This window comes from Lytechinus variegatus, chromosome 13 (assembly GCF_018143015.1).
Source record: "Lytechinus variegatus isolate NC3 chromosome 13, Lvar_3.0, whole genome shotgun sequence".
Taxonomy (NCBI): Eukaryota; Metazoa; Echinodermata; class Echinoidea; order Temnopleuroida; family Toxopneustidae; genus Lytechinus; species Lytechinus variegatus.
The window spans coordinates 33492825-33517477 of NC_054752.1; the positions used below are offsets into that span (position 1 = coordinate 33492825).

At 36.9% G+C, this 24653-nt stretch overlaps 1 protein-coding gene across 2 annotated transcripts in view; it reads right to left on the reverse strand.

The window, feature by feature from the left end:
- Nucleotides 1–24653, reverse strand: part of LOC121425905 (snRNA-activating protein complex subunit 1-like) — a 43865-nt gene that overhangs the window by 2618 nt on the left and 16594 nt on the right. For both annotated transcript variants that reach the window (XM_041622012.1, XM_041622011.1), the window contains exons 2-4: nucleotides 22868–23052; nucleotides 21764–21794; nucleotides 20324–20452 (exon numbers count right to left, since the gene is read on the reverse strand). In XM_041622012.1, coding sequence (XP_041477946.1) covers nucleotides 20324–20452; nucleotides 21764–21794; nucleotides 22868–23022 — 315 coding nt within the window. In that variant the 5' untranslated portion in view covers nucleotides 23023–23052. The remainder of the gene's footprint in view (nucleotides 1–20323; nucleotides 20453–21763; nucleotides 21795–22867; nucleotides 23053–24653) is intronic.

Sequence of the window (24653 nt, forward strand, 5' to 3'; positions counted from 1 at the left end):
TGGGCCCCAGATTGTTTAATGCTTCTATTTTTTCTACGTCTTTTATATTGCTCACTTCACTATTCATTTCCTCAAGACATTCATAGGCTTTTCATTTTCAGCCACTTTTACTCTGCTTTGATTTCTCTCTCCCTAGTTAGTGTCAAAACAAACAATCTCCTACATGTCATTGCATCGCATTTGAATCTTACGTTTACGTCTGCCCCCTCTCCCGGATGACCTAACAACCACTCCTGCCTTAATTTGTCTTAAGATGTAGGATTGGGGTTGTGTGTTAATGAAGATGAAAATTAGGATGGGGGTGAAGTCTAAATTAAAGTTAGGGATTGAGATTTTGGGAGATTTATCATAACTCTTTATAGCTGGAGCAAATGTCATGGGTTCCCACCTCCCCCTCTCTCCTTATTCACAACATCAACTGCACATCAAAATAATTGGCTGAGGAACTTGACCAGCTCTCGAGGCATTCTAAAACATTCCAGTTTGACAGCAAATGACCCAAGCACCAAATGCTCTCAGAATCTCCTTGTAAACCAAGCAAAACACATCCTTCGTAAAATACTTGGCAGATGGCATGCCACAAATCAAATTAGATGATCTCACTCCGATTGGCCCAAAACCAAAACACAGAAATATCAGCTGCATCGTCACTATCTCTCAGACCACATGAATCAATATTTTGGATTATGGGAGATTTTTGAAGCCAAGTTCACATCTCACAATTACTTTTCAGGATGATATCTACATCTAGTACCATTCCCCCTAGTCCATGAGAAGCTTTCCAAGAATTCTTGAAAATGTAATCAGCCACCCCATGATGAACAATTAGTTGTCAGCAAAGGTTCTAATCTCTATGAACAGAAAAAATGATAATTTGGTCTTAAAAAATTAACTTTTTATCTGAAAAAGTAATTCTTCTTCTTCAGGCTGTCAAATTTTGAAGAACTTTGTAAAGTTGAATAAAAAAACAGATAAAGATTTTCTTTGACACCATTTTTTCTTTTGCAGACTGCTTGAAGTTTTATCAAGATTTAGAGTGTGCACATCTCACTCACAAAATTACTTCTACATTCAATCTTTGAGTACTTGGGAGGGTAATTGTTGATCAATTTTGACAAGTTATATATTATCAATTGAAATCTTTAGGATGTGCTTTTTCATGCTAAGTGAAAGTATCAACATCGCTTTGGGTCATTTATGGTTGATTTTGGGCTGGCTGATATGTTAATTGCTGTGATGAAAGTTAAATGCAATGTAGAAGCAATATAAATGTTTTAATGAGCCCACGGGTGAAGATTTTTTAAAATTCTGTTTGAACTAATTTTGAGGTAAGAGTAAAACATGCATTTTATGTTCAAGATATGACAAAATTTGATCATCCGGCCTTGAGATGCATTCCCAATTGGTTTTCTTGGAACATGCTGTATGTCTTACTGTTTCGTTACAAAATTTTGGTGCAAATTCAATTTGAAAATCATGCTTTGGTAATCACACTGTGTGTATGCTAGAACATGGAAGCTGAATTAGATCTTCTTGGCAGCCAAGTTGTACCTCCTACAGGTTCTCTGAGCGGCGGAGATTCTTAATTCATTAGAGTAATTTGAGACTTCCCTGTACCTTACCCTAAAGATTGTTTGATAAAGCGATTATGAACATTCATGTTCGCAAGTGGTACCTCTAATTCACTTCATAATTAGGCTTTGGGGTCACCTATTCATGTTTTAAACTCTGCTTGAATCAATTTTCAAAACAGGCAAGCAAAATCATTGGCACAAGAGTGAACTTCAAAATACAGATCTCATTTATTTTAAAGATAAATACCAGTCGTGGTAACAATCTCAAAATGAGTTCAAACAGAATTCAATGAAATTACCTTCAAAGTGTTTGTAAGTAAAAACAATATATGTGCCGAATAGCTCTGAAAGAAAATACATAATTACTGTCAATTTTTTTTGGCGGACAAATTTGCCCCCCCCCCCCTTGGAAAATCCTAGGTACACCACTGCTCCTAATGATAGGAACATGTTTCATTGATTTTTTATTGTTTTTTTTTCATTTAACCTGTAGCAACCTGTAGTTTAAGCAAAGTGGGCTAGCACGGTAAATAGTACAGGACTATCTGGCGGCTTCTGGCCCTGCAAAAAGGCAGGGTTAGCCGGCTTATTGTGGTGCTAGCACCACAATTGCAGTGCTAAGAGATGCAGTGTGAAAACGAAACAGGGCTAAGGAAAGTGGGGCTAAACATTAGCCAATCACAAAAGTCGAATTGCACGTTAATCACGCTCTGTATGGTAAAACCATCAATATTCATGAGCTGAGGGAAAGTCCGGGGTTAAGGCATTAACCACGGTTGAGCAGATAGTATGGGGTTAAGAAAGACAGTGTGAATCGAAAAAAAGATTGTATGGGGTTAAGGATAGTCCGGGGTTAAGGATAGCATGGGTTTAAGGAAATGCAGTGTGAAAAGCATAGTAAATGGGCAGCTGCCCCATGTGTCATGTAATATAAAATGCATCAATTTCAATTTTTTAATGGTTCATGATGAATTATATTTTAATTCTTTATAGGAACAGGTGTGCAATCCCCTACAGAAATTTGAGCGTGCCGCTTGCTAGCATGCGACTAGTAGGGCGCTCGCTTAATAAGCGAGTGCATGCTAGCGAACAGTCCCTGCTCATTAAAAGATCGCTTAACTATTACTCTGCCCGCATATCACACGCTTATTAAGCTAGCCGCATGCTAGTTACTAGCATGCCGCAAGCTTGCGCAAGCTAGTCACACGCTTGCCGCAAGACTTGAAAATTTCTGTGGGGGATGGTTTGTCTATTAATGTTCATACTGAAGGTAATAATAATAATAATACCAACATGCTTATATAGCGCATATCACTGCCAAATGCGTCCCTATGCGCTTAATTGGATATCATTACCCTGGCTTTATCCTCACAGCCTTTTACAGCGCGTTGGCATTTCAAGGAATAAATTCCTGTCAGGTACCCATTGACCTCACCTGGGTCGAGTACAGTGCAATGTGGATAAATTTCTTGCCGAAGGCAATTACGCCATGGCTGGGATTCGATCCCACGGCCCTCTGTTTCAAAGTCCGAAGACTAATCCACTGGGCCACAACGCTCCACAAGGTACAGTAAAAATCATTTCCAATTTTCTGAGAAAATGACATTTCATTTATTTTTACCATACCTTGTAGGAAAGCTACTTCCATATGACACTGCAAATCAAATGATTAAAATTAAAAAAAAAATTCTTTGGTGGATTTTCTCAAACCTTCGGCAATATTTTTCATCATTTTTTCTGCCATTTGTACAAAAAAAATGTTGTCATGTGAACTTCCCCTTTCATAATTTTGTTTGAGCTAGGAAAAACATTCCTGTACAGTTGGAGAAATTCCTGTAAAAGCTTTGAAGAAGGCAAAGACCAATGATCTAGACAAGTACAAAACCTCAAGAATGAATTGATATCCCAATGGAGTAAGAGATTGAGTCTTAATTCCTGTTTACAATGCATCAACAATGATAGAAGTAAACCATCTTGACATCACATGCCCTTTAAGAAAGCAACTGAAATTGAAGTAAAAAACGAAAATTAAAACTTTATCACAATTGAAAGCTTATGAACTAGCAGACAATTTGAATTTTGAACCATAGTATGCAACTATGTAACATCTCATTGAGAAGGCGGCCTAATGAGATGAGGTTACAGCTTCCCCACCTGGGACTTTATCTGCCAGAGATTTTGACAGGAAAAAGTTTCATGCAACAGGCCTTAGAATTTCATTTTTTCACTCTTTTTGGTTTAAATGGAAACTATGTCTAGATCTATGATGATAGAGAACGATATAGCTTGATCTACAGGATTTTCCTCTTGAATTTGTTGCTCACTGCAACACTACAGTTAGCTTTAAAGATAAAGTCCACCCCAGAAAATTGTTGATTTGAATTGATAGAGAAAAATCAAACAAGTATATAAACACTGAAAATTTCATCAAAATCGGATGTAAAATAAGAATGTTATGACATCTTTAAGTTTTGCTTATTTTCACAAAACAGTTATATGCATAATTCAGTGGAAAAGAGAGATCCAATGATGTCTTTCTCTCACTATTTCTTTTGATTTTTATTGTTTGAATTATACAATCTTTCAATTTTTACACATTTGACACTAAGGACCAACTTGACTTAACCATAAACTGTTAAAATAATGGGAATTCCCCATGTTCAGGGGACTAAAATTTTGTTTCATATGACAATCAGGATAAAATTAGAGTTCTTCATATTTCATATATAGTGAGTGGGTCTGCTCATTTGCATACCGACAAGGGTTTGCATATAACTGTTTTGTGAAATTAAGCGAAACTTTAAAATGTCATAACTTTCTTATTCTACATCCGATTTTGATAACATTTTCAGTGTTATAGGCTACTTGTTGGATTTTTATCTTTTAATCAAACCAACTTTTGATGGGGTGGATTTGTCCTTTAAGTTTCCTTTGGATTATTGAACATTCACAAGCAGCGGGGGTGCCAGAGTTTATTTTCAGAGGGGCTAGGAAAATCTAATGGTGACATATTTTTTCCTAAATTCAATTACAGGTGCAAAATAGGCCCTATAGAATAACATTACAGTAAGACTAATCCTATCTTTCTGATACTTTTCTTTCTCATGTCTTCCACTTTTCCTTCTTTTCTGCCCTCATTGCCATTTGAAAAATCATAGGGCAGGGGGGGGGGGTGATCAACTCCTACCCCTCCCCCTGAAGCTATAACTCTACATGGATGCAAGAACATGAAACTGAGAGTGTAGTTAGCACCCCAAATCTGTCACCACCTTGTCCGAGATTGTAGTTTGAAGCTGACATCCAAAACATTTCAAAGTTGATTTCAATGTTTTTGCTGCGTCTGCACACTGACAGAATATCAACAAGAATCTGATATGGTCTGGTGCACTTCTGAATGATCTAATATCCACCTGGAAAGCATTAAGAACACATCGCTGTGGCAACCAGTATAATCAATGGTAGATATATTAGGAGAAAGAAATAAATAAAATTTAGGTACTACCAGTACATTTTAAAAGAATCGACCTTTTTTTATTCTATGACTTTGTGGGTTACACTTTGTAATTCTGAAGGTTCATAATTCCAAAAATTCTGAAGGTTCGATAATCCGAAAGTAAAATAAGGTTCAATGTTCCGAAGAATCGTTAATCAGAAAACGAATTAAGGTTTGTTGCTCCGAAGGTTCAGTAATCCGAAAAACGAAATAAAGTTTGTCAGTCTGAAAACAAAATAAGGTTCGTTAATCATTTCGTTTTCGGACTAACGAACCTCAGAATTACGAACCTTCGGAAATACAAACCTTCGGAAAAACGAACCTTTGGAATAACGCAGCTCGGAATTACGAACGTATGCGGCAATTGTGTAAGGGAACTTGGTGGGGGAAGTTCTAGTAGTAGTATGATGAATAAAAGTAAGTGAAAGTATAGTATCATAAATTTACAAGTTTCCATGAATTCCACTTAAAAATCTTCAGTGCAATAAGAACTATGAATTCCTGATATGAAAAAGTTTTCATTCTGTCATCTCAAGGGCGTGGGCTGGGGGGGGGGTACACTGGGTGCACCCTCCTTCTGAGGCAGAGGAGTTCCGTCACTGGCAAGCAAAATAAAATTTGTACCCCTTCTTCTGCTTTTAACAGCTGATTTTCCAAAGTTTAGTTCCACGTCCCCAAGATGTGCACCCCCATACCACTTTAGTTCCACCTCCCCAGTACATGTACGTGCACCTCCCCATGCTCAAACCATCTTACGCCCTTCCATCTTATTTCAATTTAATAGATTTTTCACAACTTATTTCATCAAAATAAATGAAAGGTACTTTCTTTCAACTCTCGATGCAAACTTGATATTACTGGTCCAATCAATCATCAAACATCTCTATATCTATCTTTCCAGTACTTTACTGAACATATCAATCTTCACCTGATGAAAGAAGAGACTATTAGATAGGGGATTAACATCTGATATGTCTGCATCCCTTGGAATGGCTCCATGCATCTACAGGTCCTTTCATTTGACACTCTTTACCCTTGAAACATGTTTCCCCAAATGCTAAAGCTAAATGAAAGTAGTTGCAGTAAAACACTGATTTCATGAGAAAGTCTGTAAAACCAAGGTTAAGTATGACTATATCATCGTGGATCTAGATCTGGTACAGTTACATAAGCTGAACTTTGTGAAATCATAAAATCTAAGCTGAAAAACGATCACATTGAAGATCAGCAATTACACAATTTCTTCCAGAATCCTTTGGCACACATTTTTTATTCTACAAACAGGCACTTGGGTGGTCATTATATTAGATTCTATAAAAAGTCATTTTGGGATAGTTATCACAACTGGCATTTATCTTTAAAGGGGAAGTTCACCCTGACAAAAAGTTTTTGTAAAAATAGCAGAAAAAATAATTAAAAATATTGCTGGAGGTTTGAGAAAAATTCATCAAATTATTAAAAAAATTTATTAGAATTTCAATTGATTTGTGACGTCATATGCGAGCAGCATTCCTACATAGCGAATGGTAGAAATTCAATAAAATGTCATTTTCTCAGAAAATTGAAAATGGTTTTCACTGTACCTTTTGTATATCAATAGACAAATCATTCACACCCGATCATGAATAGAAAACAAAATCAAGTCCTCAGGAACCATACAAAATTTGAAATTCATGCATTTTATATTACATAACACATGGGGCAGCTGCTCGTTTATGACGTCACAAATCCAAAACTTTGAACTTTCTTACTCTTTAACAGATTTTCCTCAAACCTTCACTGATATTTTTTCGGCTATCTTTACAACAAAGTATTCTTCAGGGTGAACTTTCCCTTTAAATTCAAACCATGATTGTGTGTTTTGGGTCATATTGTAAAATAAGGTGTGATTGGAGGGATCATTTCACAAAAATGACTTGTCAGGTATCAAAGGAACTGTACGTGCTTCTCAACCAATCAAAGACAAAGAAAGTTGTCACATGACAAATGTTCATGAAACGCACTCCAGTTAGTGTTGTGAGAGGACTGCACTGAGCAAGTTTTGGGAATACACCAAGGAGGTTGAATATAATGCTAAAAGAAATAGAATGAGCTATATCAACACCAAAATGGTGATGACCTAACACCACAAATTGTCTTGTACTTAGTGTTGAACCAGCACCACAAACAATGTGTTATAGTTATACCAATTAATGTTGACCTAACACCACAAACAATATGTTATAACACCAGTGGATGTTGAACTACATGTAACACCATAATTTACACTGGTGTAAAATGCTTAGTGCAGTTCTCTAATAACACTGACTGGTGTAGATCTTCAACACCACAGGTTTCAGAACTTAAACACGAAACACTGAAAATGGAGCATACTATAGAAAATTCCACCAGAACTATGGTTGGTAAAAATTGCTTACCAGTATAAACTATAATGCAACTTGGAGAAATTTTATTACAGAAACTAAACTTATAGGCCCGTATTCTAAGGTCAAGTTTAACTTAAACCATGGTCTATTAAACTCTATGCTAAAATTATGGGAAGCCAAAAGTGCCAAAATTTTTATGAAGTTATGTTTACTGCACTCTTTCCTGATTCATTGATGGTGAAGACAATCATCTATTTACATGTATACATGTACCTCCTAGAAAATTATGAATGATTTGAGTGCCAAATGAGCTTAAATATGATATCTCTACAGTTAGTGATTTACATAACAATTGGCTATCCATACTTAAACCACAACTTTAAACCCGAGTTTAAGTTAAACCTGCTATCAGAATACGGGCCATAGAAGACAATATGGTATGGAGGGGGTAAGATTCTTGTGACGAAAGCTTCATTTAATATCATATTTTCTGTAAAAACAAAGTCAACTTGAAAGATGGCCATAAATGCTCTCTGCCTGGCTGATTGCCAATCAAGCTGTTGGCTAAGAGGAATGTTTGGAATATATTTTGATGATGCTAATTCATAAAATAGGTCTTGATAAACTACATCCTTATGGGCTGCCATCCTTCCAGACTTCCTTCAAAGACGTACAGCCTGTCATCTAAAACATGAGAGATCCAGAATTTTGTTAGATACAGGGGTACTATTTGGCCTAATATTTCTGTCATGCCCCAGGGTTCATGCTTCATAATAAGTTTACAATCAGCCAGTCATATTAAATCAGGGGTGTGAGTGGTCACAAATAAAAAGATCTGAAAAAAGCTGAAGAGTGTTGAAAAAGTCTGAAATAGAAAGAGCTCCCATAATTTTTGTACAGAGAAACGCTACAAATAAGCTGAAAATATGCTGAAATCAAAACAAAAAAAATCTGAAATCAGCTAAAAATCTGAACTCTCACACCCCTGTTTAAATATTTCAGTAGATTTATGTTATTGCAAATTGAGGAGGGGGAATTCCCAAATGCATTCGAAATTTATACTCCTATCAAGCAATCTGAATGTTCACATACATGTAGAGAGTTTATTTCATCGAATGTGAAATGTATGAAATAAAATGTTTTAGGGTGCTGTATCAATGTCAGATCCTTTCACACGATTTGTATTTTCTCTTACTGAATAGAGCTGCTTACTTGAAAAAAAACACATTCAAATTTTAGGCAGTGACAACCTAAAAGCTTGGCAGAGGCTTGTCTGATATAGCAATAACCCAACTGCAACAACTAATATGCAAACTGGAATCCCAGTGCTGTAACTGATCAATTTGGTGAAATGAATGTTAAAATGGGATTACTTTGAAAAAAAACAACATGCATACTGATCGACAGGCCTATTGAAATCTGTATTCACACTTTGGAGACAGATGTGAACGGTCGGTCAATAAAAGTGATAGAATCAGGAGACTAATTCCTCCTCTTAGATGATAGTCAGAGTCTAGTCTGCTGGGCAAACCCTTCACTCGAGTTTAAGGGTCTGAATGTGCAGCCTTCTCATCCCTTGTGTACTGAAGGCTCTCTCACAAGTTTCGTATGTGCTAGTCTTTGCATGGAGGCACACTTGTTGACCAAAGTTTCAATGAGGGTCTGTGCCTGCAGACTAGTCTGAGTCCAGGGTGAAAAGCGGCTAGTGAAAAATGAAATTTGACGCCCGTCAAGGAAGGAGGGGAAGAAGGCAAAGTGCATTGTGGGATGACAAAGCGTAATTCACGATATTACTTGGTGAACCAACGAGACAGAATTGACAGAGAAATCAACCTTGAAATGTACGAAGATATCAAATTCTCATTGCACTTTCTCTATCTCCTGTTCTTCCTGAGAGATTTGAAAGAATTAAAGGACACATCAACCTTGCATAAAGATTTCGATGAAGTTTGCGGATCATGGATCATGGTAAATTTCTGTCTTTCCACAGATAGGCAAAAATTTCTACAGACTCTTTTTAATGCAAATGTTGGACAAAATTCTTTTGAACTAGCCAGGGGTGGTGCTACAAGGGGGGGGGGGCAACCCATATGATTTTTTTAAGTGGGGGCAGGAAGGGAAAAATAGGGAAAATTAAAGAGGGAGGATTAAGAAAGAAGGAAGAAATATATAAAAGGGAGAAGTCTGGGCTATGTTACTCAATAATTCAAATCTAATTCTATATACAAGAAAATGTGACACTACCTTTGGGTCATCTTCTCCCCCCCCCCCCACAAAATTATCTGGGGCAGTCCCTTGACCCAGCCATACAAACATCTAGACATGTAGGTACATACATGTATCCCAAAGTATTATAGTAAAGCTACTAGTATGCATTTCACACTACAGAAATTTTCTTTAACCCCAGGCTAGAAAGGTACTATCTGGCCCTGCTAAAAAGCAGGGTTAGGTGGCTTATTACGGTGCTAAGTACTGCATTGGAAACCAAACAGGGCTAAGAAAAAGTAGGGCTAAACATTAGCCAATCACAGAAGTTGAAATTGCACGTTAATCACGGTCTGTGAGGCAAAATCATCAATATTCATGAGCTGCGCAATAGTCCAGGGTTAAGGTGTTAACCCCAGCTAAGCAAATAGGATGGGGTTGAGAAAGACAGTGTGAATCCAAAAAGATAGTATGGGGCTAAGGATAGTCTGGGGTTAAAGGATAGTATTGGGTTAAGGAAATGTAGTGTGAAAAGCATATAGGAAGCTTTGGCCGATGTGAACCTGACCTATAGAGGATCGATGGTGGTGATCTTCAATGACTCACATTGATTGGGTCCAGTCCAACTCTCTCAAGCTGCTACTTTTACCTGCAAGCCCATCTTTATCAGTCCTGAAATTATCCTATAAAACCATTTCTGATTAAATTGGTAATTAATACACAAGGGCCATCTGCACCATCCCAAGTTTTCAAATTAGCGCGCTATTTCTGATCTGGCAAATTATCCCGATCTGAACAATCTCGAGATTATTTGCAGTGGAGACGCAATTATTGCGCTAGTTTGTAGGATTAATCTCAAGATTGCAATCCAAAGTCAACTTGGGATTATTTGCGAAATAGCGCGCTATTTTGCAAATTATCACGCTAAATCGTAGGTGCAGACGCACGCGGGATTATTCATTCACGGCGTCAAACCATAATGCATCGATGCCTCGCTCAAGCAGGAATCGCTCTTCTTGCAATGGTGGAGACGAGGTTTCTTGAATCTCAAGATTAATGGTGAAGAGGGCAAATCAGGATAAAATCTCCATATTAAGGAAACTTGGGATGGTGCAACACCGCCTACAGTGTACAATGTGTAGAGAAAGACAAAATTATACTGAACATGTTGATACCACTTTCAATGTAGGATGTTGGGCTGTTCCGGAATAAAAGCCACTGAACCAAAAAGCCATTATTAAAAACCCTAAATTGGCAATTTTTTAGAATTTCGCTTTAAAATGTGTGTGTAAAATATATCCAAAGTTGACCAATGTTGCAATCCATATTGGTGTACCAAGTATGAAAATGAATAGAAAATGAATGAATTTTTGTTCAAATTTCAGGAGCAAAAGCACTCTTATATCTTGAATTTATGGAAGCAGGATACCTAAACTACTAGCTCTAGCCTACTGTCAAACTCTAAGCTAATTTTCATCCAACTTGGGCTGATGAAAACAAGATTTGTCAGACTTGTTTTGATCTCCTAAAACCAAAGGATGCTCCCCAATGAGTATGGAATTGCCGCCTAATATCTATAGCTCACTTGAATAAGCCTGGATTAACACTGCGTGTACATGACCTTCACTGGAATAGAGTCGTAAGTCAATGAATTAGATTTTGTAAAATTCCATAAAACATGTACGTCCGAACCCATATATGTGGGACCTTCATGAAGTTAAAGGTCAAGTCGACCCCAGAAAAATGTTATTTTGAATAAATAGAGAAAATCAAACTTGCACAACAATGAAAATGTCATCAAAATCGGATGTAAAATAAGAAACTTATGACATTTTAAAGTTTCGAATATTTTTCACAAAACAGTAATATGCACAAATGAGTGACATGCAAATGAGATAGTCGATGATGTCCCTCACTCACTATTTCTTTTGTTTTTTTATTGTTTAGATTATATAATATTTAACTTTTTACAAATTTGACAATAAGGACCAAATTGACTAAACTATATAGTATTAAACAATGCTAATTCCCAATGTTCAGGGAGGAATTAATCGTTGTTTCACTTGGCAATGAGGAGAAAATTAGAACATTTCATATTTGATATAATAAAATACAAAGGAAATAGTGAGTGGATGACATCATCAGTCTCCTCATTTGGATACAGAACAGGATGTGCATATAACTGTTTTGTAAATCAAGCAAAACTTTAAAATGTCATAACTTTCTTATTTTACATCCGATTTTGGTGAAATTTTCAGTGTCATGTTTGTTGGATTTTTCTCTTTTTATTCATGATTTGAGTGACTCCTTATCCTTCAATGGATAGTTTCTAATTTTTCAACCTATAAAAAAGATTGAAATATGGATTTCATATAATAATGATAACAACAACAATAATAATAATAATAATAAAAACAATAACGATAATAATAATGATGATGGTTAACATAATAATAATAATAATAATGATATATAAGTAAATAAATAAATAATAAATAATAATAATGATATTAATTATAATGATCATAATACACCCAAAATAAAAAGATAGAAAGGTATAAATTAAATGAGTACTGTATCCAATGTCACTTTCTCATTTTAAAATCTGATTTTGATCAAATTTGCAACGTTGTTGTTGGTCATTTGCTTGTAATAACTTTTCACCCAAGTTTAACGATCCCCACATGCACTTTTCTTGGCTGAATCCAGCAAACGGGGTTTATTTTTATCAGAATTTCCCTGAAAGTTTGTAGCCATTGTGATTAGTGGGCAGTCACCGTAGGAAGGAAACAGAGGGTGAATGGTGTCAAAAATTATCTAGTTGACGGCTTTGATGAACAAATCAATGGCTGGTCAGAAACCGCAACAATTCACAAGAGTGGAGGCCTACCAAGTTTAGTTGATGTACAATTTTTCTAAACACGTAACAACAAGTCATTTTGACTCATGCCAGTGATTGATGTTGAAGAAGGTATTTATATGCCAAATCTCATTAACTTTTTTATCAAAGTCTTAAAGATAAATGAAAGTAGTTGCAGTAAACACTGATTTCACAAGAGAGTCAGTAAAACCAGGCTTAATTGTCACTATATCATCGAGGATCTAGATCTGGTAGTTACATAAACTGCACTTTGTGAAATCTTGAAATCTACGCTGAAAAATATTCACACTGAAGATCACCAACACAGATAAGCGCACAGATAAGCGGACAGTGTATGTTGCTTTGAATGTCAGCCCGATGCTTGATCCGAATCCTGTGCTTATTTGCTAATTTCTCAGCAATTAGAAATTTCTTCCAGAATCCTTTGGCACATATTTTTTTATTCAAACAGACACTTTGGTGGTCATTTCATTGGATTCTGTACAAACTCATTTTGAAATCGTTACCACAACTGGCATTTATATTTAATTCATGTAATCTTAGGGTAGTGTAAAAGGGAGGCCATTATCTTGATCTCCATACACCTCATGGCACTTTCATACAATCCAGAATGCAAGATCAGGAAAAGCACCTAATGTTTTCCAATTATTAAGAGAGTTCTAAAAATCCCTGACAGATACAAATAAGTTGATCCTTTTTTAAAGTAATAAGAACAATAACATGAATTTTGTCAAAAGCCTATTACAGTGTGAAATTATATTATTCGAGCATTGGTATGAAAACCCTTGCAAATTAAGAACGCACTGTAAGTCTATTGCTTCGCTCAGTGCTGTGAGAAGTTGACAACATTATCTGCTTTCAAGTGGGAGTGAATGCACATATTGGATATGAGGTATTTCTATGCCTACATATTCTAGTAATTAATGGAGATTGAAACCATTGGAACAAGATAGCTTGTGTGAAAACAGAAAAATCAAAGAAACAGATCAACAAAAGTTTGAGAAAAATCGGACAAATAATGAGAAAGTTATGAGCATTTGAATATTGCAATCACTAATGCTATGGAGATCCTCCCATTGGCAATGCGACAAGGATGTGTGATGTCACTGATGAACAACTTTCCCTATGGTGGACTATAAAATACCCTCAAAATGTCTCTTTTTACTTTTTCTTATGATGATACAAACTCTTTATCCAAGCTGTATTCTTAAAAAATATGTATTACATGCCCTCATGTAGAAAGAACACTTGATCTATGGATAGATGTGATAAAAGAAGCAATTATACTAAAGTAATGGGGAGAGTTGTTCACAAGTGACATCACACATCTTTGTCGCATTGCCAATTTGCTATCTCCATAGCATTAGTGATCGCAATATTCAAATGCTCATAACTTTCTCATTATTTGTCCGATTTTTCTCAAACTTTCTTGATTCTTATTCTTTGATTTTTCTGTTTCTACACAAGCCTCTTTGTTCCAAAGGTTTCATTCCCCTTTAATGGAGATTTTTCTGATCAATGACGTCTTGGATACTGGTTTTTCACCTGAATCTTCTTGCTGTGTCCATTTGACCCCATTTGACCTTTGAACCAGGAAAAATGTAACACAGGGGCTCAGGGCATTTTGCCCCCGAAATGATCAAAAGAGCCCTGGAAAAAAAAGGAGCCCGTCTTACAAAGAGTTGCGATAGATTTGATCAATTGCAACTATGGAAAGCCAGCAAAGTCATCATATAAAATGCATGTTTGTTAAAATTAAAATCTAGATATGAATGTATCATAAATTCATTGATTTCTTGAAAGTTTTGTGTGTTCTCCTGTAGAAAAAATTATGACACTGATGGATTTCCATAGAGTTACTTGATTGGATCTATGGTAACTCTTTATAAGACGAGGCCCTGGAAAACCCATGCATTGCAATGTTAAAGCTTTACCGATGTTGAAGATTTAGGCTGTGAGTTGTGAAAAATAGCCCCAGAAAATATCCTGCTTTTCGCCAGACTGTCTGAGAATGTTGAAGATGATGAGGGCAATTCACATTGCACTATTCCAAGGTCTGACTATTACATGACCATTCACATATTTCCTGTTTTCACTGTTAAAGGAGGGGAGGGGAATTCCCCTTGTGTTCTGAAATTGTTGGAGAGACATCTCTCCCCAAAGTGTCCAGCAATCCCCCCCCCCCCCTACTACCACTAGTATGCTTTTCACACTGCACTTTTTTTTTCCTTAACCCCGGGAAATTGGTGGGGTTAATGGGGGGGGGTCTTAGCCCCATTAATTTCCCGGGGTTTAAGCTTAGCCCACTTTATTTTCACACTACGTTTAGCAAAGTGGGCTACCACGGTAAATAGTCCGGTCCTATCTGGCCCTGCAAAAATGCAGGGTTAGCTGGCTTATTGTGATCAGTGCTAGCACCACAATTGCGGTGCTAAGAGATGCAGTGTGAAACCAATCTGGGCTATTTTTAAAGTGGGGCTAAGCATTAGCCAATCTCAGAAGTCAAAATTGCATGTTAATCACGCTCTGTATGGTATAATCACAATATTCATGAGCTGTGTGATTGCCCGGGTTAAGACGTCAACCCTGGTTTAGCAAATAGTATGGGGTTAAGAAAGACAGTGTGAATAAAAAAAAAGATAGTATGGGGTTAAGGAAATGCAGTGTGAAAAGCATATAAATGTCCCTAGTGTCAACCCTATCTCTGGGAATAGAGCACATTCACAGTCATCAGAGCTGAGGATAATCTAACTTGTTTCGGTAAATTGCCAATTTGTCTACAGCCAACTCGTCCACTCACGACATGGTCTACTTTCTAATGCCATTCCGATACAGTCCAACAACATTTTGTCTATTAAACAACTATTTGGTTCAATCATCATCATGTCTAATCCCCAGGGGGGGGCCACTTCCATTGACGAGTGGATACCATGCGTGACCACGGGGTCTTGAAAAGCACCCTAAACACATATTTTCCATATTCTGAAAATGCACCCCTTAACAAGTATTGGCGTGTGAAACCCTACCCTTAACAAGTATCGGAAACAAATACTATTGGCAAGTACTCCCAGAACTGAGCCTCTAAACAAGTACAGCGATGTTTTTCCATATTCTGAAAATGCACCCCTTAACAAGTATTGACGTGTGAAACCCTACCCTTAACAAGTATCGGAAACAAATACTATTGGCAAGTACTTCCAGAACTGAGCCCCTAAACAAGTACAGCGATGTATTTTCCATATTCTGAAAATGCACCCCTTAACAAGTATTGGAAACAAAACAATAATCTTAGCAAGTATTCCCTGAAATGAACCCCAATATACAAGTACAGCAATATTTTATTGTTATGTCGCGGGTCCGCGTCGGTCGTCGGTTTTACCTTTACACACCATTTGGTTTAGTACGGCCCCACCTAGTTTCCAAATCGGACTCTAAACACGTAGTGTTGGGGCAAAAAAGACAACATTCATAAAACATTTCGATTTTGTTTTATCATCCATGCATATTTGACCCTAAACACGTACATTTTTCCGAGCGAAATATTTTTGTGTCTTTGACACCCTTATCACGTTACGTACGTAACGTGCCCTATCTTGAAAAAGACATCCTTTTTACGTGTTTTTTTGGTCGCGCATGGTATCCACTCGTCAATGTAAGTGGCCCCCCTGGGGTCTAATCACCATTTTGTCTGTGATCATTTCATCTTATAACCAGTTGGTCTAATATCCATGTCATTTTCATTCATTTTGCAAATAGTATATGGACTAAATGGCTATTGGTTATTAGATGGAATGGTATTAGACCAACTGAAAGTAGACCATGTGGTGAGTGGACAAACTGATGGTAGAAGAGTTGGCAATTGGATGAATTGGCATTAGACGAATTGGAAATAAAGTCCCTAGTGCCAATAGAACACATCTGTAGAAAAGATTGACCCCTGTAGTGAGAACAGGGTGACCCCAGTAATGAGAACAGGGTGTTCTAGTCTTGCTCTCTGACCCTGAATAACATCATTAGCACAGCTGAATTTATAATCTGGGGGAGAGTTGCATGAAATTTCTTTCACTGATGAGTGTTATAAGTTACTGGGAATCCTGGCATCTGATTGGCTGAGACGGGATTACTAAGTGAAAATGACTGACAAAACATCTTGTGAAATACTCCCCGGGAGCTGAATCAACATCATCAAACACGCCTCCACTTTTAAAATGATGATTGGATTACAATGTTCACATTTAGTAAATATAATCAAACATCAAACCTGGAAATGTCAAGATCAGAAAGTCCTGAAAAGTGTTCAATTTCTGACAATAATCCAAAAAAGGTAATTGAGTCATCCATCAGAAGAGCTACAGTATATCAGAAGAGCTACAGTATCTAAACTTTAAAGACACACAGTACATACATATAATAGAGTATCCTCAAGTTCTGATGGGAACAATTGTCCTGTAATTATTCACACAGATAATGCAGGTATCTTGCTTTATCATAGAAATTAACATGAAGAAAAAAGCTTTTATTATTCAAAGTTGCCGCTTTAAATATTAAAAGCTACTCAAATACTCAGTGAAAATCACTGACAAAACTTCTTGTGAAATGCTCCCCGGGAGCTGAATCAACATCATCAAATACGCCTCACGGGTCGTGTGGTCCAGTGGTTAGAGCATTGGACTCAAACTCGCAAGGTTGTGAGTTCCAATCCCAACTCTGCCATTGTCTCCACTTTGATAAAAAGGCCCGAGAGTGATATCTGTCGTCTATAACGTCAGCCATTATGACTGATTAACCTAGACGTAAAATGTTTCATAGGTAATTGGTTATATACCAGTTTGGCGTTTACCAGCAAAATGCTGTCCTGCCGAGTTCCTGCGGGAGTTACTACACACAGAAACAGAAACAGAAATAAGACTTGAGATATTTGATAAGTCCACATAATTGTTTTCATGTTTATAGTACAGTAGATGAAGAGGGTGAGCATTTTCGGTGGAAGTTCAAAACAAAAAAAAAGCTTACCATTCTGCTGCCCCTGCTTTGTGAATCGACCTTGTGTTCAGGTCTTCAAAATAACTTGACCTACGTCACCTGCTATCAGAAGTCCCTCCCTCCCTATTTTTATCAATGAACTTCTGACAAGGTCAAACTCACAATTATATCCCAATCCTTGCAGCATTTGATCAACAAATTAATCTAATCTAGAAAGTATTTCATTGTGGCAGTACATTAGCCCCCACGCAAAGATGACTTGTCCACATGCGGGAAGCATCCATAAGTAATTCTACATCTAAATCGTTTGTTTATTTCCAACTCAATCACCTTGAACTCTCTCAAGAGGTAAAAAAAATCATCTAACATATTTTTTTACACCATAATAGACTGAAAGTTATTCCCACATTGCATGCATGCTCCAAAATAAAACACTTAAAAAATATCTAGACCTCGAGTGCTCATCAGTTTCTGTACATGTGCATTATATTATGTACATTACATACTGTAGTGTATTTAAAATGATAGAAAAAAAACATCAGTATTTTTTTTCACATTATTACAATTGATGATGATGGTGGCGATGATGATGATGAGTGATGATGATGATGGTGATGATGGTGATGATGGTGATGATGATGGTGGTGATGATTATGGTGGAACGTTGTGGCCCAGTGGATTAGTCTTCGGACTTTGAAACAGAGGGTCGTGGGTTCGAATCCCAGCCATGGCGTAACTTCCTTCAGCAAGATCCACAATGTGCTGCACTCAACCCAGGTGAGGTAAATGGGTACCGGTAGGAAGCAATTCCTTAAGAAGCTGTGTGCGCTATGAACGCCTAGCTTAGCCAGGTAATATAGGAGCGCCTTGAGCACCTAACAAGGTGGATATGTGCGCAATATAAATATCCTATATTATTATCATTATGATGATGATAATGCTGATAATCAAAATCCAATCACTTAGGTTATTAAAATTTTATCTGAATTGAGAATCTATAGGCATACTGAAGACCAATGGCTTTTGACATGATAATATATCTGTTCCAGAGCTGCCAACCTGAACAGGAACATTTCAGTATTCTTAAAGCTGAAAATCAGTATTTTGGCGAGGAATTCAGTATTTTCAAAGAAATACCATAGGACAACACATAAACTGAAACTTGAGAAATCAGTATTTTGCATGAAACCATCAGTATTCTTCTCATTTTTCAGTACTAAATACTGAAAATCCGTACTACTTGGCAGCTCTGCTGTTCCAATGACAGAGGGCAGCAAGCAGGTTTTTAAGCAAGGATTTGATCAAGTGCAATCACTATGATGGTTGATAGAGGGAGCAATGTGGAATCCAGCTTCAGTACTACTACATGAACATGTCCAAGCTAAAGTTTGGTTCTGAGGTTCATAGTTCCAAGTCATGTGACCTGTCTTCTCATTAGGTGACACCCGTCAGTCAACAGCATTAACAACTGTTACTTGTATTTGATGAATACATTTCTTTAATTATTCAGCCCATTACTGTACATACATGTAAAAAAACAATAATAATAATAATAATAGCTGGATTTATAAAGCGCTTTTTGCCTGAGGATACAAAGCGCTGCTATTATTACCCCACCTTTAGCTCGAGCTACCATCACCGGCGCTCAGTGCATGCAAGGAATTACTCCTGCCGGGTACCCATTCCCCTCACCTGGGTCGCGTGCAGCAGTGTGGACAAATATCTTGCTGAAGGAAAACACGCCATGGCTTGGATTCGAACCCACAACCCTCTGTTTCAAAGGCGAGAGTCAGAACCACTAGACCACAACGTGCCCACACCTGCACAATACAGAGTTCATGACTCCATCATGTGGAGCGTTGTGGCCCAGTAGATTGGTCTTCTGACTTTGAACCAGAGGGTCGTGGGTTTGAATCCCAGCCATGGCGTAATTTCCTTTAGCAAGGAAGTCATCCACATTGTGCTGCACTCAACCTAGGTGAGGTGAACGGGTACCTGGCAGGAATTTATTCCTTGAAATGCCATCGCGCTGTAAAAGGCTGTGGGGCTAAAGCCAGGGTAATAATATCCAAGTCCTTTGGAAGCACATAGGGACGTTATGACATAATGTGATATGCGCTATACAAGAACTGCGTTATCATTTTTATCATTTTGGTACATCTATCAAGAAAAAACAACAACCTTGAAGTCACAGCAACAATGCCCCTACATCTCATGAGAAGCTGCAACATTTCAAAGATATCTCCTCAATCTCCAACAGGAAGCAGACATATTTCAACTACATATTTCAAAAAAAATTGTAAAATAGTCTATGCAACTGATGGAAACTGGAAAAAATTCTTTCAAATATTGATGTTTTATTTCCTTATGACTACCTCAAGACCTTGCTAGTCTCCATGATACATCGGAAAGACATTCCTGCCACTACAGAAGACTCAAGTAAATGTACCTACATGTAAGTACCGGTAGCTTCCATGTTAGGGGAATTCACTAGTCTGCTATGCAAACCCTTCACTCTTATTAAGGGGTCTGAATGTGTGACTTACAATACCATGTGTACTGAAGGCCACAGCAAATCGTAATTGTGCTAGTCTTGTGTCGATCAAAGTGTCAATCAGGGTCTGTGCCTACAGACTATGGATCTACCACTGGAAAACGCTGAATTTGTCAAATTTTTTTCATTATTGAATTGTAATTGATGAAGCCTAGCATAGCCCTGGTAATATAGGGGTGCCTTGAGCACCCACCAAGGTGGACATATATGTACAATATACAAACTACATTTTTATACCCTAAAATATTATTAATATTGGCTACTTACTTTGAGTTTGGGTGTGCACAACTGCGTGTGATACAAGCCATAGAGCATGTACATTGAACATATCCTGGTTTGGAGGTCATGTGGAGGGACGAGAGTTGACGCAGACATGGCAAATGCTTCTGATGTGAACTAAATGGAGAAGGGAGAAGAAAATGAGTATATAAAATACTTTTTTTATATAAAGATATATTCTAGTAGTGGGAAAAATAAAAATAAAAATCATTTTTGTCAGCCTCTAGATTATTTTTAGGATATTAATAAGGGAGGATGTCTTAAAAATCCATTCTATTACAAAGATTCTTCACATAGAATGCCATTATGTTCAATAAAGACAGGTAAAATGCTGGGCTCACCATTTGTGTGTAGTCAAATACATTCACTTCTGCATGCAGTATTTACATCACTTATTTAGTAGAGTTGTGCCAGTTGTCATCATTTTGGTGATTTCAATTACTTATAGTCAACACAGTTACTTACATTTTCCTCTCATTTCTAACAAGTTTCTTGTACAAAAAAATAAAAATCATTACCAGAGCTAAACATTAGAGGTGATCCTTCAGGCACAAAGGTAGTTACACATCTTTCAATCAAATATTTCAAAACATCTATTAAATCATATTCTTTGGTACTAGCTCATCCATACCATACAGTATATTGAATATTATTTTAACAATTAATTTATCTAAGGTATTCTCGTTTTAACGAGCCATTTCATCTTTTTTTAATGCATTCCTCATTTCCATTCATTATTTTGTCTCAAATATATTGTCATAATTACGTGCCAACTATTATTTTACTATTACCATATTTTCTTTATGTATTTTGTGTATGCATCTATACATTTTTTTTTCTCTCATTGTGTTATCTTAAATGAATTTGGACATAAATACTTGAATTGGAAGATTGAATAATGTGGGACACAAACTGGGACATAACATACACAAGAGAGCAATAGAGCATATATTTAGGGATAAAAGCCAGTCACTTTCACTGTTTGACATCATATGACAATTATTTTGATGAAGATTTTCAAAATACAAAGTGGAACACTCTCATGACCACTAACAAAATAATGGACTAATAATTCATTTCACTATAATGCCCAATTTTCAGGCAGCAATAATAATAATAATAGCTGGATTTATAAAGCGCTACTTGCCAGAGGATACAAAGTGCTGCTATTATTACCCCAGCTTTAGCTCGAGCTACCATCACCAGCTATCAGTGCATGCAAGGAATAAATCCTGCCGGGTACCCATTCACCTCACCTGGGTCGAGTGCAGCACAGTGTGGATAAATTTCTTGCTGAAGGAAAATACGCCATGGCTACGATTCGAACCCACGACCCACTGTTTCAAAGGCGAGAGTCCGAACCACTAGACCACGATGCACCCACAATATCAAAAGATGTATAAATTCATAAAATCCCATTTGACTTACCGTTCTCAGCTGTTCATCATTCTTGATACCACTGTAAAGACAAACAAAAGAAAAACAGATGAGGAAATAATTCATTATATGCTTTCACGTCCAGATCTCAAATAACTTTTTTGCTGCATGCTTCAGCATAGCACCCAGTCGCTAGACACACCCTTTTATCAGACTTCACAAGATTTTCGTGTGTACCTGTGATGGTGATTTTCAGCATATTGGTTTTCAGTAGTGTATAATTTCACAATGTTTGGCTTTCTAAAAAGATGTCAGGAATGACAAGTTGTGAATTATGTTAATAGATGCATAATTATTTCTAAGAAAATACTTCAGTACCATACTTGAGGAATTTGGTTTAATATCCAGGGTTTTTTTTACCAGCAAGAGTTCAATAAACCCTTGAACCTAGAAACAAGTAAATCAAATAAAATAGAAAAATGAAAGAAACAGATCAATGAAAGTTTGTGAAAAAGAAACACTAACATGAGAAACTGTTTCTTGAAACCATCTTGTTTCATAAACAAAAATTACTGTATGCCATTTTATTTAGGGGTACATCACTTCCTATGTTATGTATAGATTATAATAGTACAATGTAATCAAAAATTAAAGTGATTATTTTGAATAATTTCATGGCACTTTTTTTATACCATCTTTCTCCCCCCTCTCATTTTTATTTTTTTACCTTTTTTTGGGGGGGGGGTAGAGGAAGAGTGTCTTCTTTAGTAGACACTTTTGCAGTTTATCTCTTTCCTAAAACTAGCAATTATAAATTGAACATAATTAGAGAGAGAAAATGTAGGCCTATTGCAAAATATAATGTGGTGCCCTTCCTGAATAAAAGTCATTAACGTGAGCTAATCTTTACACAATCAAAATCGGCAACACAAAGTCACTGTTTAAATAAGATATGAAACTTGTCAATTTTTTTGTCTAATTTCTCTTATTAATTTTGTTCATATTATATCCATGTATTTTTCAAAATATGGAAAATTAATAGAAAATCAATTTGTTCCCAATTTGGGGAGCAAAATAAGATTGATTTTGACCTTGTGAGAGCTGCTACATGTATGTCAAGATTGATTATCTTCCCCTCAAGTTCAATGCACTTACTAAAAGATGACAGGGAAATTGAGAGTTCTCCAAATTTTGGCAAACTCCTCATAGCGAACACTCTCCGTAGCTATGAACCTCATAAGCAATCCTTTGAGATCAGTCTGCAGCCCGTCCAACAGAACCTCATGGGGTTTCTTTGGAATTCGTCCCATCTTCTTGTCCTATCACTCACCAGTTTAACCCTGCACATACAAAAAAAAATATGATCATATCAAGTTTGGTAGTGATGGTGATTTTTAACTGATTAAAAAGAAAACCCAAGGAATAAAATGCTTGTAAGCAAGCAATTAGAGCCATAGCTCAGAGGATGTCTCAAAGCATCCAGGTCAACTTGGCACTTGCGACAACTCTACCTTGCCAAAAAACTTAGGGCAAGTTGACCATTGTAAAACCTAACCCTGTGCCCCAAAATACACAAATATCAAATCCATTGAAATCACTGTTCACAATAGGGGCAGGGCAATTCCATAAAATATGTACATCTGATCCCCAATATGTGGGACCTTCATTAAATTTTTTGTCTCTGATTTCTAGTTCTTTTGACAATTTGTAAAAAGTGTAATGCCCTCAAATGACCATGATTTGGTCAAATAAAGAAGTGAAGTAAAACTTCAGAAAAATGGAGGTCGGACGTACAAAAAAGTTTTAATATTTTATGGAATTACCCAATAGAAAATGTGGCAAGTTTGACTCGTCTAGGGTAGGCACGCTCACGGAAATTTTCAACTCCAATGAAATTTCATAAAACTTACCTCAAAAGAAAGATTAGATATTCAATAAAACATTTCCTTACTTGGTTTGTTGAAAAACTCGGAAAAACATGGAAATCAGATTTTTTACTAAAAATGCTGCGTCTATTGCCTTTCGTCGGCTCGAAGAGAGTCGCATCCAGCCAGCGCGCACGTGACCCACCTTACCAACGCTGGGCGGGTCCGAGCGGGTAGCGTATGCGTGGAGCCATGGCATGGTTACGGCGCGATGGAGCGCTAGGCCTGCAATCCTCATTGGGACAGCGTAGACGCGTCGCGCACATTACATATGCATATTCATGAATAAATATTGTTTTTTCCCATGCATAATGAGGTAAACACAGCTGTTTCTCTTCAAATGTGTGTTTGCTTGAAAAATTGACAAATTCTATTTTTAGTTGTTCAGAGGCGGATTAGGGAGGTAAGGGGGGGGGGATATATAGGATGTGCCCTTAAACAATCTTTAATGAGTATTTTTCTTTTTTTGATGGGGGGGGGTAGGGCAATCATAATTGGTTAAACATAGCTGGGGTTTTTTGTAATTTTTTTCTTGCCATTTTTTTTTTTTTTTTTTGGGGGGGGAGGGGGTCAAGCTTAGTGCCTCCCAATTTTTCATGAAAGTCGTGGGTCCACTAATGGTTTAGGTTTGTGTTCCCTTCTTAGGGAGTTTTTTTTTCTTTATTTTTTCTTTATTCTAGCTCTTTCATTTTAAATTTATTCAAATCTAACCCCAATTTTCTTTTCTTTTTTGTTGCCTTGAATCAGTTTTATGTTGGAGGATTTTTTTTAGTTCCAGGCAAGCCGTATTGTTCGCTGATCCAGATGGGCCTCAGAAAACAAGTGAGTGATAATTATTTATGGTAATATTACTTTAGAAATATCTTTCCTACAATAATAATTATATTAGGCCTGCATTTATGATTTTGCCATACTTAATAGAACAAATAGAAAATTGTCTTACCTTGACTTGGATGTGTAGGAATAATGCTCAGGGGAAAAAGGTTTTGATACTGGACCACTTGTTTTGGGTTTGA